This window comes from Gymnoscopelus braueri (genome assembly GCF_963280865.1).
Source record: "Gymnoscopelus braueri genome assembly, chromosome: 11".
Classification (NCBI taxonomy): domain Eukaryota; kingdom Metazoa; phylum Chordata; class Actinopteri; order Myctophiformes; family Myctophidae; genus Gymnoscopelus; species Gymnoscopelus braueri.
In genome coordinates, this window is record NC_137613.1 from 36,652,829 (window position 1) to 36,666,901 (window position 14,073).

At 43.3% G+C, this 14,073-nt stretch overlaps 1 protein-coding gene across 4 annotated transcripts in view; it reads right to left on the reverse strand.

The window, feature by feature from the left end:
* The window catches only part of igf2bp3 (insulin-like growth factor 2 mRNA binding protein 3), a 30,729-nt gene extending 17,591 nt beyond the window's left edge, over positions 1 to 13,138 (reverse strand). For 3 of the 4 annotated variants that reach the window (XM_080442943.1, XM_080442942.1, XM_080442940.1), the window contains exons 1-5: positions 12,586 to 13,138; positions 11,572 to 11,632; positions 4,915 to 4,963; positions 1,575 to 1,626; positions 962 to 1,025 (exon numbers count right to left, since the gene is read on the reverse strand). In XM_080442943.1, coding sequence (XP_080299069.1) covers positions 962 to 1,025; positions 1,575 to 1,626; positions 4,915 to 4,963; positions 11,572 to 11,632; positions 12,586 to 12,760 — 401 coding nt within the window. In that variant the 5' untranslated portion in view covers positions 12,761 to 13,138. The remainder of the gene's footprint in view (positions 1 to 961; positions 1,026 to 1,574; positions 1,627 to 4,914; positions 4,964 to 11,571; positions 11,633 to 12,585) is intronic. The other variant, XM_080442941.1, reaches the window with a different exon arrangement.
* Between the last annotated feature and the right edge of the window lie 935 nt (positions 13,139 to 14,073).

The following is a 14,073-nucleotide window of genomic DNA, read 5'->3' on the forward strand; positions in this document are numbered from 1 at the left end:
GAGTAAAACCACTATCTGACCAGCTTGACTTTCATAGATGGAAAGCACACTTAAAAGCACACAATCAGCAAAAGTTTAAGGTTAATTATTGGGCTCTCATCTCTTTGCAGTCTCTGAAAAAACACTAAAATCCAACCAGTCAAGCGAAGGGTGAAGAAATGAAAGGCTTGAGGGCTAAAGAATACGCAAGCTACGAGTAACAGACCCAGAACCCTTTGAGACAAGAGATTCTGAATACAAGCCAACCCCTCGTATAGCTGAGAGTAGTGCTCATAAATTATCACTGCTTCCTTTAAAAAAGGGCTGGAGGGACAATAGACTCGTCTCTCTCAGACTCAAGTACAGACCATTTTCAAGCCTGCCTTCTCACACCAGGGTCAAGGTTAATAACTACACAGAATAAGGCATCAGCTCTTCCATGACAGCATGTACGGAACACACCGCTGCAGTGTATATCATGTACACCAGGGGGCACCAAATGGGCAATTTCTTTCACTGCTTGTTGCATGCATGTCATATCAAATAAGAGATTCATGGCGGAAGCAGGAATCAGGTGCATTACATGAGAAACTACATAAAAGCACAAGTTAATTCCAAGACTATTGGGGATATTAGCCCATTTAGACCTGGAACGCATCAGTGTCATTTTAGATTTCTTTGGCTATTCAAAAAAATAGCAGATATACAAGCTCATAGCGCTGCACGAGTGCCGCGCTATGAGCTTGTAGATCTGCTATTTATTTATTTTTTACTTGAAAATGTGTGCAAATCTTTAAATATATATAACAAATATATACATTTTTTTATTTATTTTTTAAACTGCCCACAGGTATAAATGGGTTAAGAGACAATGAAAAAAAAGACTCAAGCGGCAAAATGCACCAAGGCAACAAAGTTGGATGTTAGGAGTTGGGCAGAGGCAGTGTGTGCATGTGTTTGCGCGTGTGAAAGCGTGACTCACAGTCTGGCCTGATCCTTGGCTGCGTATCGAACGTTGACCACTGCAGTCTCTGTGTCTGTGTTCACTGCGTGAGAGAGCAGGGAGTAGTCAATACAAGCACACCAATGACATACCAGTTGGAAAACACACTCATGGGCTTTAGCTTGTCGTGCGGGACCTGAAGTTCCCATAGGAAATGGAGGCTCCCCATTGACAACAGTTTGAATTCCCTCAATTCATAATTCAGTCATTCAATTTATCTTCATTTGCTCCACCCGACTGGTAAACCAGACTACAGTATTATTTAAACTACAGGAGATTTACCAGGTGGACACAAAATTCACACACACACACAACAAAATCTGATGGTGGAGAAGATGTGTGGAGAAGGTGTGTATTAACCCATTAAAAGCGGGAAAGCATCCGTGTCATTTTTGATAGCGTTGGCTATTCAAAAATAGCAGATATACAAGCTCACAGCGTGTCACAAGCTTTTACATCCGCTATTTTAGACTTTTTAAAAAGTGACTGCAGTGACTAAATCAAAAGCTACTGATTTAGAAGGCATTTGTATCATCGGCCTCAGGTCTTCATGGGTTAAGAACAGAACACTGTGACAGAAAGGAAAGCTCACCCTGTTCACAGTTGTCCACTGCACCATATTGGGCTAACATCCCATCCAACACCTGAGGGGAACAAAGACATTATTAGACATTCAGGCATTTAGCCCATCCAGAGCAAGTTGACAAAGTTCCAACTACAGACCAAGCCTCAATCATAGACCACCTACATTACAAGAAATACAAGGTCAAATCCAAAAGCCAAATACAAATGCTCCAGGAAACGAGGTTAGGTTGGACCTGGCTGCTCTCATCTGTAATCATTAGCACGGTCACAACAGCGAAAGCTTATCTACAGGAGGACCAGCCCAGCTCACTGGCAGGAAGCAGATCCAGACACTCTGAATCCCTCAATTCAAAATGTCAAAAATCACAGGTGTAAACTGCTGCCTTCAGGAAACCCCTTTTAACCACTTAACCCTACCTATATACACTTCATTAACCAGAGTCCCCCATGGGTCTATACTGCGTCTATACTAGGCCCCAAAAAAATATATCTTCGCCGTAAACGGTCCATCTACAAGCTCACAAAGGATCGTGAGCTTGTAGATGTAGAATTTTCGCAGAATGTTTACCAACAGAACAGGGACGCTAGTGTTTGTGTGCCTATTCATCATTCGATTTTATTTTACATTAACACACTACATTGACACATTAGGTTTTCTGGGGTGGTGAATCACCACTAAATAACGCACATAAAAACTTAAATTATTAGTTCCAGAACATAAAAAAATTTGACTAGTTATTCAACCGACAAGTGATGACAGACGGCATTTAAGTTTCTTTTTTTTATATAAGCTGCTAAAATCTAAATATTTAAAGCATGCTTTCCTAACGCGTTTATTGGCTCTGGCATCTCGACCGTCAGGCTCTAGATTGTCTTGTTTAATTAAATAAATCACATTTGTTACCTGCCCAAACATGGCAGTGACAGGATTCAAATTCACATATGTGATCAAGTGAGGGCAAAACGGGGAGTAAGGTTCCAAGCAGAGCCTACATGCCAAAGACCTGCAACCATGCTCAGTCAAAATGGACAACCACACCCCCGGCAGCTCAACCCCCCTTCCTAGCCAACCAGGCTGCTTCCCCACCCCCACCCCACCCCTACTCCACCATCCCACCAACCACACTACCTCCCGCCTCCCTGCCATCTCCAATTCCCATCATTGGCTGCTCCTGCACAGATATGAGAGTTCCCTGAAGTCAAGAGCTGCTGGTTGCTGGCTGGCTGAGCCGCCTGTCCGTCCAGGGGGCCTGGCCAATGGAAATCCAGGCCATTCAGGAAAGGGTGGGGTGCATTCCAGCAGGAAGTGGTGGCTGGGGGAGGGGCGCTCGTTCATGCTACACATTCTGTGAGTCGGCAGCACATGGAGGCGAAAGGGGAAGGAGTCCAGGGCCACCCACCCACCCACCCCGGCTCGTGAACACACCACTACTCGCTGCACCGCCAGCGTTCCGTGGTTATACATATGAGACACATTATCTACCCGATAAGCTACATACAAGGCCAAAGATCTCATTCTATTCTCGCCATTCTTCTAACCCTTCCCCCTCCCAAGAAAAAAAAAGAAAAAAACCTTCCATGTCACCTTTGAGAGAGCTTAAGGCTCGCTTGCCACATACTAGCAACATGGGTGGATCTGGAACTGCAGTTTAGCGACATGCGTAGGCAAAACGAGCCCACCATTACAAAATGCTGGGCCCGTCTGTAGCCATTTGATCAAGGGTGGCGAATGTTACTGAAATCTAATGCTATGCATACATCCAATGTCTCACAATATGAAACTTCCAGGGGCAGAAAAAGAAAAAAAAACATTTGTCAAGTGTCATTTATGCTCCATGTTTGTAGGCACAGCATAGTATTAACCACACATAAAACCCATGGCAAGCCAGAACAATACCCACAGCATTTTTTTTTATTGTGTGAGGAGGGAAAAATAATAACTTGCATTGTATGTTATGTAAAAGTAAAGCAATAGAAATGTAAATTCCAAATTCAGACAAAATGTTAAATATTTTTTAATTTGACTTCATGGCTTTTGGGAGAAAAGGATATTTGTAAAGCCGTCTACAAAATAATAATAAGAAATAAAAGGCCAGCACCATTGTCCCTAGTCAATGAAGATAAGCGAGTAGACAATTTCTAATACAGAAACATATATTTGAACTATCTGCTGACCTGTGCAGGGAACAAACATGATAAATTAAATAACACACACACACACACATTTACTTAATAGGGCAATGACACACAAGACGGGAAATTCCACCCCCAATAGAGTACACCTGTACCACAGATAACAGTGAAATTTATTTTAGCTGATGACTGTTGTTGAACCATTAAATATAAAGATTAAGTCAGTGTTTGAAAGAGACACTGGTCTTGAATCTGCTATAGTAACTCAAATGCAGTCACCTGTTCTTAATAGCTCCCAGGTAAATGACTCCTTGACCGAACGATACATAATCAAATGTACACCAGCAATGCATGTGAATATCAAGTGTAAATGAGTAATTTAGCACTGCAAATGACTAAATAATTAATTCACTGTAGCTCAATGCTCACATAGGAGACATTTTTCAGCTAGTGTTTAGAATTTTCACAACCTATGTGCAACTAGTCACAACCCATGTGCAACTAGTCAGTGACCATACAGATTTATTTATTATGTTAATACTATGCAAGTTTTCCTCAGAAAGTACCTGCGTGAAACACTAACCCAAACCATGAGTAGTATTTTTAGAACGGTGATTATACATTTTTAAACCTTTCAGTACATCAGATATGCTCTGATCAGAGGACAAGTTCCATGACAGTACAGATAGAAAAGCAAAAGGGATGTGCAGGTAATTAGCAAATAGGATAACATAAAATGTAAGTTTGGGGTATTTTAACTAATTTAATAACACTAAAGACATCATTAATGCCCAGTAAGCTCGGGAAAGGCTCCAAGGTGTGCGAGTGTGTGTGTGTGTGTGTACGTACACGCGTGCAAAGGGGTTGGGAGGTCTTGTTAATGCCTGTGAGGATGCTCTCTACATGTAGGGGATCAATTCGAGTCGTTACAAATGCTTTCCATGCCATTGTCCCTCTGTCCAACTACATTCACTGCTACGGTCTAAAACAGTATAAAAATCTAACAATTAATTGAAGGCTGACCTCTACGCCATCACATCAAGAAAGACCGGCCTGCACCCACTGCTCTGTTCAATAGGTTGAGGGTGCTGCTCAGTTCAAACCCCAGGGCAGCTGTGGTGGCTCTAGACATAAGTCTAAATGAGAGCCCAGTTGGGGCCGGCTGGCGGTGCGTGCCCCGCCCTGGCAGCAGTTAGCAGCCTGTTAGCACTCACCTCCCACTGCATGTGAGGCGGGATGTTCCTGATCTGCAGTTTACAGCTCCTGGAGAGAGAGGGGACAGACAGAGTGACAGACAGAGCGAGACAGAGAGCGCAAAAGAGGAGAAGGGGAAGTCGGGGGTAAGGGTGGAGGGAAAAAAAATGGAGGGAGAGTGGGGGATAGAGGGGGGGGGGGGAATAAAAGCAGTTAGTCATAGGATAATCGGTATCACTGAGGGTGGGGGGTGTATTGCGATAAATGACAAACTAAAGGCAACGAACACGAAGACATCAGTGGGTCTCTGTTCTCCCTTCCAGCTGGGTGGGAGAGAGATAAACAGGTGGAGAAGCTGTGGATGAATCCCTTTCCACCCTTTTCAATCCATTCCCCATACCCAGCAGGTGGAACATGGGCGACAGACACATGGGGGGGGGGGGGGGGGGGGGCAATGGAGGTTGCTTCAAGTCACTGCTGGACAGCTTAAAACAAGATGGGCCTGGTCAACATGGAAAATCAATCTCAATGCACTCCGCTACCAGCCGTCTCGCTCACACCACAGCACTGGGAGACGAGGTGACGATAAGAGACGGGGGTGGGGGGGTTGAGGACAAGGACATGGAAGACGAGAAGGAAGGAGACGCGAGAGGAGAGAGAGCAACAGTGGCATCCAAGAGAAAATTGTGTGTGTGTGTGAGTGTGTGTTTTTGTGGGTGGGGGAGTGAAAGGATAGAGGGCTAAAACTCACACCACCCTGAATGTGATTTATTTTTCTTCTCAAGACATGTACTCTGTTGTACGGGTGAGATGTTGCTCATTGGCCGAGTTCATTTTTCTCATGCCGTATTCAACAGACATCGTACACGATGGTCGTGCACGATGCTCGTGCACAGAAGCATACACTTTTGGGAAATGTAAAAAAAAGGAGCAGAGGAGAGGGATTATAAGCGACACCAAATTAAATCATGAGGGAGACGGACGGGAGGCGATGGTGGTCTCTCCTGGCCATGTCCCTGGCTGTTTGGGGGGGCAACAAATACTACAGGGGCATATATGTGCACATGCATGTGCACACACATACCAGAGGCAAATGGAAGGCGGCCATTTAAAGAGTCACTAGAAGCAATGCTGGCTACATCCAGCATGAAAAACTTCAAATTCATCCATTTCTTTTTTGGCATAGATTCCCAATTTAGATATGGTTGCACACCACTGGAATACAAGACAATTTTTTTTTACAAAGAGTGAATGTATGAGGGGATACGTTTGGAGGTCATGCAGACAATATGACTTGTTGATTGGAATGAGTCACATAGGCAGTTTCACAAGTGTTCTTTTGAACGTGGATGATGTTATGTAAAATGTGAGGAAAAGTGTGCGGCCACTCCAAAGTCCAGCGCCTGCTGACACACCAACCTAAAAGGAACACAATGTACATACAGCTGAGAACTGAAGCAGGATTTCTGACCCTTACTCACACATAAACGCACAAAAAAAAAAAAAAAACATTGTACAGGGGAAAACCCTGACCCTATCCTAGTTCCATACAGGTCTTATAAACAGACATCCATACAGCCTACAGGTGTAGGCTGTATGGATGTCTGCACAGACACAATAAAATCATCGTGTTATTTAACACAATGTAGAAATTGTTAAATCGTCACAGATTTTGTTGTGAACCCAGCATACGTCAAACTAATGAGCTCATGGAGGCTTATCACACACACACACACACACACACACACACACTTATCTATAGAGTAAGCTTTCCAAGCTTTTATTCCCGAATTATTAACTCAAGCGTGATCAGTTCAATTCAACATACAGTATATTTAAATTCAGGTGATCAGCTTGTACAAACTGTTGAATACTTAACACAATCCGTGACAATTTAGGTAGATCACTGGTTCTCAAAGTAGGGTCCAGGGAACCCCAGGGGTCTTTGAGGGGGTTCCCAGCTAAATGTGTTAAAATGGCACCAAATAAGTTTAACCACTTTAAACCTATATACACACACACATCGTCAATTTGAAAATATCTACAAGCTCTCAAAGCTTTTAGATCTGCTTGCTTGTAGATCTTTCAAAAACATCTTAAAATTTAAAAAGAATCTTGGGAATATTTTTGAAACATTTTAACACAAATCTTGTATGGGGTCCCTGGCACAAAATATTTTCAGATGGGGGTCTGCAGCCACATACATGCCGCTGAGGTAGATAAAAGCAATGGAAGGCAACACATAACATCCATCACCTGGTCCTATTCCCTAAACATCATAAATTCACCTTTAGCCTCAAACCCCATACTAAGAAGTTTACGTGAGCTGGGAGAAAAGCATATAACACAGGTTTTACAACGGGTCATGCAATAGCCACCCCCACACACACTCACACACACAGGCCCAAAAAGAACTTCCACATGAAGGGGCATGCACATGTGTGCGAAGGAGAATGCTTACTTAGCAGCATAGGCCATTAATTAAAAAAAGAAAAATGTTCCTCTGCATGTCAAGCTAGCCGTGCTGCATGTGTACATACAACAGATTTTATTTAATTTCAAACATTAGGAAACCACTTAATTCCAAATGAGTGAATCGTAAAGAAAATTCCCAAATGAGCTTCCAAGAGGAATTCCAGCCCTTTCCGGCCCACTGTGCCATTCCTAGCTGATCCAGCCCCCTTCCACCCACCCCCCCACCCCCTTCTGTATGCTCTGCATTGCGGTGGGAACGCCGTGCGAAATGTGCAAATGCACCGAGCACTTCCAGTCGGATTAACCTATAGCTCCACACATGGAGGAAGTCAGCCCGGGAATGGGGGGAGGTGGGGGTGGGGGTGGGGGTGCATTCCCCAGTTCCAGCCTTTGATTTGGGAAGGGGGGTGGGGTAGGGTGGAGAGGACTAACCCTGTTCCAGGGAAGGGTAACAAGGGCCCTCTCTGCCCTGTGGGGGTGGGGCCCCGTTGCCATGGACACAGGACAAGTCCACTGACAGAAACATGTAGGGGGGGTGTGTGTGTGTGTGTGTGTGTGGGGGGGGGGTTAAAAAAAAATGGGGAAGAAGGGAAGGGTAGAGGAGGGGGGCCAGGAGTGACTAGCATTGGCTCATCGTGTGACCAGGAGATGGCCGGCTTCCTTATTTACTTTTAAATTCAACCAGCATTCTACACATTCAGCCCCCCCTCCCCCATCGCCGCCCCCTCACCCAACACAGCTGAGATCTATGGGCCTGCACCAGGGAACTTTGTGTATGTATGTATAATACCCCCCCAACACACACACATGTACGCAAGCATGTATATGCATCTACATGAAACCACAAGAGGAATCTCATGTCGAGCAGCACGAGACTGCGCCACATCCGTATTCATCTCCATTTCTCAGCTATCCAACCATACTGTAGCTCCATCCATCAATACTAACCAGTAGATACAAACACTCACAAAATCTGTGCTCAACACCCATTTGACTATTCAGCATGCAGAGGTTCTGAATAACTCACCGCCACACAGCCCTAGTTTCCGCTGCCTTCTCGCAGGCCCTTCAATGCCCATTCTGCACCCATTAAGCTACATTCAACCATTCTGTTCACCTAAATTTGTTGGAGAAATTTGACAAGCTGTCTGCCATTTTTAATTAAGCTCATTAAATTCACAAGTGACTCAATTTCTGCAAAGCATTTACATTTATCTAAAAATAAAACACCCCCCCCCACACAAAACTCACTCAATGTCACTTTGTGATAATTTTGTGGGGATCATTGAGGAAACTCACTGAAACAAGTGGCCACTTTCACAATTCTGACACCCCAAGTCTCTGTTTTGCAGGTGGGGCCCCATTGTGACCCTGTGACCTAGAATTTTTCTAATATGAGCCAGGAACTACTTATTGTACAACAAACCCTGGTACCACCTATACAATTGTTAATTTCTACTATTATTTATAGCATACCACTTATTTAAAATGGACTCTTCTGGGCCAATTATGTTGGTTAAACTCAAAGAAACAATATACACACATTGTTTTTATACATACACACACACACACAAGTTCTGTTTTGTCACATGTACACCAACAAACCATTATCATAGTCCCTCTATAGCATCTGTCAAGCGCATATAAAAATTCCCATCCGTTACTCTCGGGGCAGTTCTTTCAAAACCATACAGTTTTCTGACTTTCTACACTAGTGACAGGAAATGTGTGTGCGTGTTATGTAGGGGAGAGGGGCCTAGCTAGCTTTATGGAAATGTCAAACCAGGCAGGGCAGACATAATCTGACCATGGAAGGCAGGTCAAAGTGTATAAGAGAACACAAAATAAAACATACTGATACAACAGTGTGGCTTTATAAATGTGGGATGAATTTACATATTTATGAGCAAACCAACCATTTACAGAGCAAATAATTACAGGCCAAGACAAACCTATAGCTACAGTTTTATGCAGCATGATTAGTTTAACAGGCTAACGTGCTATCCTCTACACTTTTACCAAAGCTAGGTAGAGTGTGGTAAGATAATGTATAATTTTAATGTAAATAGATACACCTGTAGATTGTGATCAAACCCAGGTGCTCAGTTTTCAACTTGCCATGTTTTTCCCCCTTAAGTTTGGGGGAGGGACAATACTGCCTCATCTTAAAAATAAGTTTACACTATCTCTGCTTATGCCAAATTCTAAAGCATGTCGACATGAATTGTCAACAATGTATGACAGTAAAATGGCTGAAAATAACAATCATACAAATGTGTATTGATTTTCATACATGTTTGCTAATTTAGAAGCAATTTTTTACCACCCTTGAGAAATATAGCCTAGACTCTTGGCCACATGGCAGTCAAGATAAATGCAAACCAAACGTGGCTATATGCTATATCCACTTTCTCAGCATTAAATGCCATGTCTCCACACACCCCGAGCCTTCTTCTTCACAGTATCTCCAAGTGTGTACAATGTACATACATGCTACCCTATGGCCCTGTCATTTACTGTATGGTCCCTGTAAATGGCACTTACGGTGCCTCGCTGCTGCAGGACTTCCCCTTCCTGAAGGGTTCAAAGGTTAAGCTATGGTGATTGGCCAAGCCCACAGCTGATACTCAGCAGGCTGGAATGCAAAATGGGGCCTCAGTGTACACGCACCCCCGACTAGTGAGTGAGCTGTGTGTGTGTGTGGCCAGTATACTGCTCACGTTAAATGGTTGTGTATTTTTCTCTGTTGTAAAGCAAGGGCACACCATTTTTAAATGTTATATATGTATTTTTTTTTATATAGCTGAAACTTGAGTGGCCATTCCATGGCCAATAATATTGTATAACACCAAGATAGGACTACGTCATTTTCCTCGCCAGAGCCAGATCAGATTTTAAACCCAAAATTCACCTTCCATCTGGAATGTATCCATGCAAAACCTCTTCACTACTCCACTATAGCAATTTTAGCCCATCAATCATAAAGTTCACTTCCCACACTAATGCACACAGGTTATTCAGAAATTGTATTTTTCATTTCACATCAATGTGTGAACTGAAACCATTTTGTCATCCAACTAATTAAAACACATTAATACACAAAATGCTCTCCATTCAATGTAGTTTTAATTATCTTATGTTCCACTTACATTGACTACAAACAGGTAGCCCAATCAGAACACAAGATAATTAAATTAAAACTGAGAAACTTAACCAAGCTATATCCAACGCCTGTTTAAAATCCTTTGAATGATTACCAAGAAAACTGACAGCAATTAAAAACAAGGAATGGTTAAATTCTGGCTAATGTGCAAACCCATCCAGAATTATTCACACAATGACAAATAAGCCAAATTTGTAACTGAAATTGGGTCAAAATATCATGGAAATTGTTTATTGCATAATAAGCAATTTCAGTGACTATAGGGGTCTATTCTACAAATCTGTTAATTTGTCCATTTGTAACTCTGGGAGTGTACAAAACACAAATGTTAACCAAAAGGACCCATAAGGGGCCCTTTGGGTACATTTGTACACTTCCAGAGTTAAATTAACCCTTAGGATTTTACTGAATGGGGTTTCCGTGACTAGGGCCCAAAAGCTGCCATTCCATTAGCGTTTGGGAGTCCATGTCGTGTTGTGTAGAGGGGTGGGCGGAAGCTCAGGGCAGGCAGGGAGACTGACGGGCAGATCCTTCTCAAATGGACGACTTCACTTCACACAGGCCTACGCCTCACTCAGCCCTACTGCACATTTCAGCAGATCTCTGGCTTTTTTTTTAAAATCGCCATTGACCATGTACAGGATAGCCTAGTACTTTATGATCATACCGAGCATTGACGTTAATACACTATTGCCAAATGGCGGGGCAGCAGAGAAGAAATAAGCTAGTCAAAAACAAAATACACAATGGTTTTTCAGGACACACGCAGTCATGGCGAGGGGAGAGGAGGAGTGCACCACACAACCTTTGATTTGACCCCAAATTAAAGTATTCATGAAAATGAGCTTTCATTTAGGCAAAAATAGAAATACGTCTACATATACACAGAACAACAAAATTGCCACAGCTAGCCCGCGTTTACCAAATGCATGAATTGCCACTTGAGAAACACAATACTTGTAGAAAATGGCTGAAGGAAAAAAAAATGTCGCCACCAGGAACCTGAAAGCCCCCCCATGAGTGTAAACCCTGGGCCTACCTCTGACGTTTAGGGACAGAGTGCTCCACTTCCAGAAGTTTTCCATTAAGTTCCACTTTACCTAGAAAAAGGAAATAAAAACAATTTTAAATTTTAAAAGGTTTTGACTGCTACGAGACACGTTTGCTGGCCAATGGCCTAGCCTTACTATTTTTTGTAATGGCATTGCACAGAAATATCTGAGCCACATACACACATGCATGTATGCACTATTTTGAGTCCTCAAATAGTGGGTGTATTACTAATCGAATTGAACACAAATGTAGTATAAAACGGCATAAATAAGCAGACATGAGGCCCATTCTGTATAAAAAACTGTATAGGAGGTTAACTTAATTGTTACGTGGACTATGTTAAGAGATGTGATTGGTTTATCCACGTTGTGGTACATCTAACAAACAAAACATACTTAAAGACAAAAGCTCTTGTAGCTTGTAGTTTCGTTGGCCTACATTTTAACCAGCACAATTAAACCACCTGGTGTGTGAGCATGGGCGGACAGACAGGCTACACTATGTGCTACAATGTAACAAGTTAGGCCACTTGAGGGGCCCTACACTTTGAAACACGGACAAGCGGTAAGTTCAAAGGGAGTGCTTTTAAAGTGATCTGTGGCTTATATTTTTACGAATATCACGCACTCCCACGGTGTCCACGGCCAACATGCTTTATGCGCCTTACTACTCTGAATGGCGTGAGCCACAATAAGAAGCCTTGGCATTCAGATCCCCCGTGATTGTGTGTGTGCTCGTACATCCTGATCAACTGTACATTATTACACCGGGGGCCACATCATTTGAATCTAAAATGTATTTTTATCTGCGTCCACGGTGTCAAAGGCCAAGTAGAGGTTGTGGGAGAGAAAGATCGCTTTGGTAACACCCCCCACCCTACAAGACTACATGCATCCCTCTCACACAGGGGCCTGAAGTAAAGCGATCTCCACCACAATTTGCAGCAGTGCGTGCGTCGTTCGAATACTTCGTTAAAAAAGAAGAAAAAAAGCAATCTCACCTGAAAGAATATCAATGGCCTTCATTGCATTCTTGTCGTCGGGGCAATCCACGAACGCATAGCCAGTTTTGACGAGAAACGGACCGGTGTGCGGAATCTTCCACTGCTCAAAGAGAGTTTCCAATTCTTCCGTGGTCGTCTCGTCGCCCAGGTTGCCAATGTATAGCTTATTCATGTTCACAGCGCCGAAAAGGGACACCCTTTAAAGCCGGGGGACAGATCGTTATTTACTCTCTAGAATGTTGCAGTGTTTGTTTGGAGTAGCAGCTCGGATCGCCTCCCACCACTAGTACGGTAGTAGTTGTGTCCGCGGCGTGCTTCCAGGTCGGTAAAAGCCACAGAGAGAGAGAGATTTGACTGGCAACCTCGCTGCGCTCGCACTCCCTTCTTTGCCCCCCTCTTTCTGTCGCGTAAAAAATTGAAAATTCTCAATATCTCCAAACGATGGCGCGTTGTGTGGAAAAGGAGGAAAAAAACTACTTTTTCTGTATTCCTCCAAACGAAACCCCCCTGGCAAATAGACAAGAGAATGTCACACACACGGTAAGGCTCTCGCCCGCCTCTGTAGTACAAAACCAAGAAGAAGGTGGTGGAGAGACTGAGAGAGAGGGGGGAAGAGAAAAAAAAAATCCTCGGCTATTCCGGCTTTTTTTTGAATGAGCCACGTGTTCAAACTACAAATCAACCCCACACGTGAGGAGCCCAATTGCTCAATTAAGTGTTTGTGGGGGGATTGGGGGAAAATTGCACGGGGAATCTGGGGTGGGGACAGCAGAGAGAGGGAGTGGAGAAAAGGAGGGGAAGAGTAGTGGATTGGTGTTCGGGAAAAAAAAAACCTGGCGAAGCTGTGTGTGTGTGTGTGCGCGTAAAGGGATTCCGTGAGAACCCAGTGTATCTCCTACTAGAATCACATTCGTGGTGCCTTTCTCTCTGCTGAATCCTCGAATCTCATTGGTCGGTGAGGGAAATAGTAAAACGGCGGTGCGCGCATTATTGTTGCCATGTCGGCTTATTATAAGCGACTATGGGCTTGTTTTTCCTGTAAAGTTGCTTGTAAAAAAAAAAATGGTGGTTGCGTTTTTTTGGGCTTGTTTTTAAAATTGTATTTGCTTATTTAGGCTTCCTTCCCCAAAAAAACGTTTTGTTATTTAAACCAGTGGTTCTTCTCAAATATTTTCATGAAAATGTTTTGTGCCACAGGGAAACATTTGTGTTGTTGAATGTTTCTAAAAAAATATTCCAAATATTCCACATTTTGTTGCAGGAGTTTTTGGAAACGTACAAGCTTGTAGATCGGCCATTTTCAAGTAGCCGATGCATATAGGTATAAAGTGCTCATAGTTGCTTCTTTTGGGCTTGTTTTCCTAGACCTGGTTGCTTATTTCTCTCACAAAATATGGCAACACTGGTGCGCGCACGCACACCCCATAGCAGGGGACTATGATATTGCGGGGGCTTGTGTGATGTGTGCGCACGCCAAGCGCGTCC